The 3,660-nt window shown below is 46.2% G+C and overlaps 2 protein-coding genes across 2 annotated transcripts in view; both read right to left on the bottom strand.

Annotated features, from left to right (window-relative positions):
- Nucleotides 1-3,548, bottom strand: part of LOC118421951 (zinc finger protein 845-like) — a 4,083-nt gene extending 535 nt beyond the window's left edge. The window contains exons 1-2 of the mRNA XM_035829454.1: nucleotides 3,412-3,548; nucleotides 7-2,044 (exon numbers count right to left, since the gene is read on the bottom strand). Coding sequence (XP_035685347.1) covers nucleotides 7-1,454 — 1,448 coding nt within the window. The 5' untranslated portion in view covers nucleotides 1,455-2,044; nucleotides 3,412-3,548. The remainder of the gene's footprint in view (nucleotides 1-6; nucleotides 2,045-3,411) is intronic.
- Nucleotides 1,464-2,042, bottom strand: LOC118421950 (transcriptional repressor CTCFL-like). The gene has a single exon (XM_035829453.1). It carries the CDS (start codon nucleotides 2,040-2,042, stop codon nucleotides 1,464-1,466), a length of 579 nt encoding a protein of 192 aa, XP_035685346.1.
- Nucleotides 3,549-3,660: the final 112 nt, after the last annotated feature.

The following is a 3,660-nucleotide window of genomic DNA, read 5'->3' as shown; positions in this document are numbered from 1 at the left end:
ATGAACCTGCACTCCCTGTACACGTAGGGTCTCTCACCGGTGTGTTTGGCCATGTGTTGGTTTAATAGGCCTTTCTGTGCAGCAGAATAGTCGCAATGCTCACATTTGTAGGGTTTCTCACCTGTATGCTGTCTCATATGCACAGAAAGGTTGGATCTGGTGATCGTCCTGTACTCGCACTCCCCACACTTGTAGCGTTTCTCGCCAGTGTGTCTGAGCTTATGCCGCTGTAAAGTGGGTTTCTGTCCCGCAGCGAAATCGCACTGGTCACATTTGTAGGGTCTCTCACCGGTGTGTGTGGTCATGTGATTGGAGAGGCAGAAGCTGTTCGCCGTCCTAAACCCGCACTTCTCACACAAGTAGGGTTTCTCACCGGTGTGTTTTGCCATATGCTGATCTAAGAGGCATTTTCGCAGGGCAGAATAGTCACACTGGTCACATTTATAGGGTTTCTCACCGGTGTGTTGCTTCATATGTTGGGATAGGCCAGACTTGTCAGCCGTCTTGTATTCGCACTTATTACACGTGTAAGGTCTCTCACCGGTGTGCGTAGCCAAATGTCGGTCTAAGCTCTTTTTCTGCTTAAACGAAATATTACAGTGTCCACATTTGTAAGGTCTCTCACCTGTGTGATTTCTCATGTGTAGGGATAGGGCAGATCTGTAAGCGGTCCTGTACTCACACTCTGAACACTTGTAGGGTTTGGTGTGTTTAGCCTTGTGCAAGTTCAAATTTCTTCTAAAAGGCGAAGAAAAGTCGCACTCGTCACAATTGTATGACTTCTCCGTTGTCTTGTGTACAGAACCCGCATCTACAGGGAAGGCACCAGCGGTATGTGCCGCATTGTGTCCATTCGTCTGCCTAGCCTGGACGCCAGCCATGTTAAAGTCACTCTGCTCCCCATTAACCGCCCGACTTCCAACTGTTACTGTATCCAGGCTAGCATCTGTCTCTGTACCCACTCTAGTGGTGGTGTGGTTTTCTCCCGAGACTGGCTGGAAACCATCTAGTTTATCACCAGCATGGAACATGTGTTTCCTTAGATCATCATTAGGTGCAGAGGAATAGTCGCACTGCTCACATTTGTGCGGTCTGTCACCGGTATGTTTTCTCATATGTTTGGCTAGGTCAGATCTAGCAACTGTCCTGTACTCGCACTCTCCACACATGAAGGGCTTTTCACCAGTGTGTCGTGCCATGTGTAGGTCTAAACTCTTTTTCCACACAGAAGAAAATTCGCACTGGTCACATTTGTAGGGTTTCTCACCTGAATGTTTCTCAACTGCATGTTTCCTAAGATGATTCTTCCGTGCAGAGGAATAGTCGCACTGATCACACTTGTAGGGTTTCTGACCTGTATGTTCTCTCATATGTACGGTTAAGGTAGACCTGCGAGCAGTCCTGTATCCACATTCTCCACACATGTAGGGTTTTTCTCCAGTGTGTTTGGTCATATGTCTCGTTCACCCGCATTTAAATGCAGAGGAATAATCGCACTGGTCACACTTGTAGGGTTTCTCGCCCGTATGTGTTCTTATATGTTCCGACAGGTGAAACCTGACTGTCGCCCTGTATCCACACTCTCCACACTTGAAGGGTTTTGTGTGCTTAGCCTTGTGTTTCTTTACACTTGCTTTAGATGGTGAAGAAAAGTCGCACTCGTCACAACTGTATGACTTCTCCGTCATCTTGTGTAAAGAACCCTCATCTACAGGGGAGGCACCAGCAGTTTGTGTCACATCATGTCCATCCGTTTGCCTAGCCTGGACGCCAGCAGTGTTAGAGTCACTCTGCTGACCAGTTACTACTCCAGTGCCGACTGCTACTAACAAGGCCGGTATCCAGGCTTCCATCTGGCCTGTATGGGGCTGTACATGTGCATGTGGTGTGGCGCCTCCCTCCTCAGACTGGTTGGAAGTCGTACCGTGCGTTTCTTCCCACAGAGTTTCCTGTCCCTTGTTCTGCTGCCTTTTTACATCTCTGCCTTCTTCCTCATCTGCACTGCTTCCAGGATGCCCTGCACCACAGTTTTGTTCTTCCATTTCTGAGAAGCAACAATAAAAAGAAAAATATTAAAGCGACAGTTCTTATAATTGTGGTATTGAAACCAGGTTTTCACAATTGCACAGTAACTGAACTATTCAAAACAATACCTTGAGGATGTATAGTTGAAGGCGTGCCTAACAGCCTGTTGAAACAACCTCCTTTCGAAAAGGACAATGTGAATAGAAAATGAGGATAAAGTTGGTTAAAGACAAAGGTGGACAAACAGGGAGGGGGGTGAAAACAACTTGAAGTTACAACCAAGGCAAAACTTGGACTACCATCATGTATGGCTTTAGGAAATAAGACAACAGTAAAAACAAGTTCTAAATGATATTGAATTCTATGAGTTGTATTGTAAGCTGACCCCAGAAAGAGTGGTGTGTAACACTTACGGAGGCCCAAATAAAAAAGAAGGCAATACCAGTCTGCTCCCCTCATACACACACATGCATGCACAAACACATACAAGAACACACAGAGCTGCACATACACACATACACGCATAGAATACACACAAACACATACAGAGCTGGTCATACGCACATACACAGCTACACATACACATACACAGCTTGACATACACGCACATACACTGACCTGCACATACACACACACACATAGTATGTGTGTATGTGCAGGTCGGTGGGGTCGACCCACTGGACATAGTGGGGTCGACCCACTGGACATATGGGGTCGACCTACTGGACAGAGCCAAATGGAAGCGGAGTGTGAAGACTGGCCGACTGCTGCCTACCCCTGCGTCAGGGAACCCAGCAGCAGTATAATCTAACCATGGATAGTGAGTGAGTGATAGTATACACAGCTGCACACAAAGAGCTTCACATACACGCACACACACATACATAGAGTTGCACATACACGCATACACATATACACAGTGTTTCACAAACACGCACACACATATACACAGAGCTGCACATACACGTGCACACATATACACAGAGCTGCACATACACGTGCACACATATACACAGAGCTGCACATACACGTGCACACATATACACAGAGATGAACATACACGCACACACATATACACAGAACTGCACATACACGCACACACATATACACAGAGCTGCACATACACGCACGCACACATACACAGAGCTGCACGTACACGTGCACACATACACAGAGCTGCACATACACGCACACACATATACACAGACCTGTACATACACGCAGCTCGAAATAGCCAGAATTGGTCCATGCTTAGATTTGTCGAATCGCCCCCCTCCCCCTTATATGATATTTACAAACTGAACTTCCAGTAAACATACCTCTGTTTCTAGACTACAGAGAAATAAGCAAACCTAGAGGAAGAAAAAAAGTTAACAAATGTCTCACCTGCCGGTTTTTGGCCCTGCTAACTTGCAGTGATGCTGTCTTTTCGAAAAAGTTGCGATGGACTGCAAAGGAAAGATGTTCCCGACAAACCAAAATGGCGGAGGTGAACTGACCCCTCTGGACTAGTGAGGTCGAAGGTCAAAGTTTATATTGTATACAGCACTGTCTTGTAATGACAATTCGTTAGCTTGTACAAAAACATACAACAAGGCAGTATAACTTATCACTCGTCAACAAGGATGCTTTTTA

Source organism: Branchiostoma floridae, chromosome 8, assembly GCF_000003815.2.
Source record: "Branchiostoma floridae strain S238N-H82 chromosome 8, Bfl_VNyyK, whole genome shotgun sequence".
In the NCBI taxonomy this organism is placed as follows: Eukaryota; Metazoa; Chordata; class Leptocardii; order Amphioxiformes; family Branchiostomatidae; genus Branchiostoma; species Branchiostoma floridae.
This window is presented reverse-complemented; position numbering and strand designations above follow the sequence as displayed.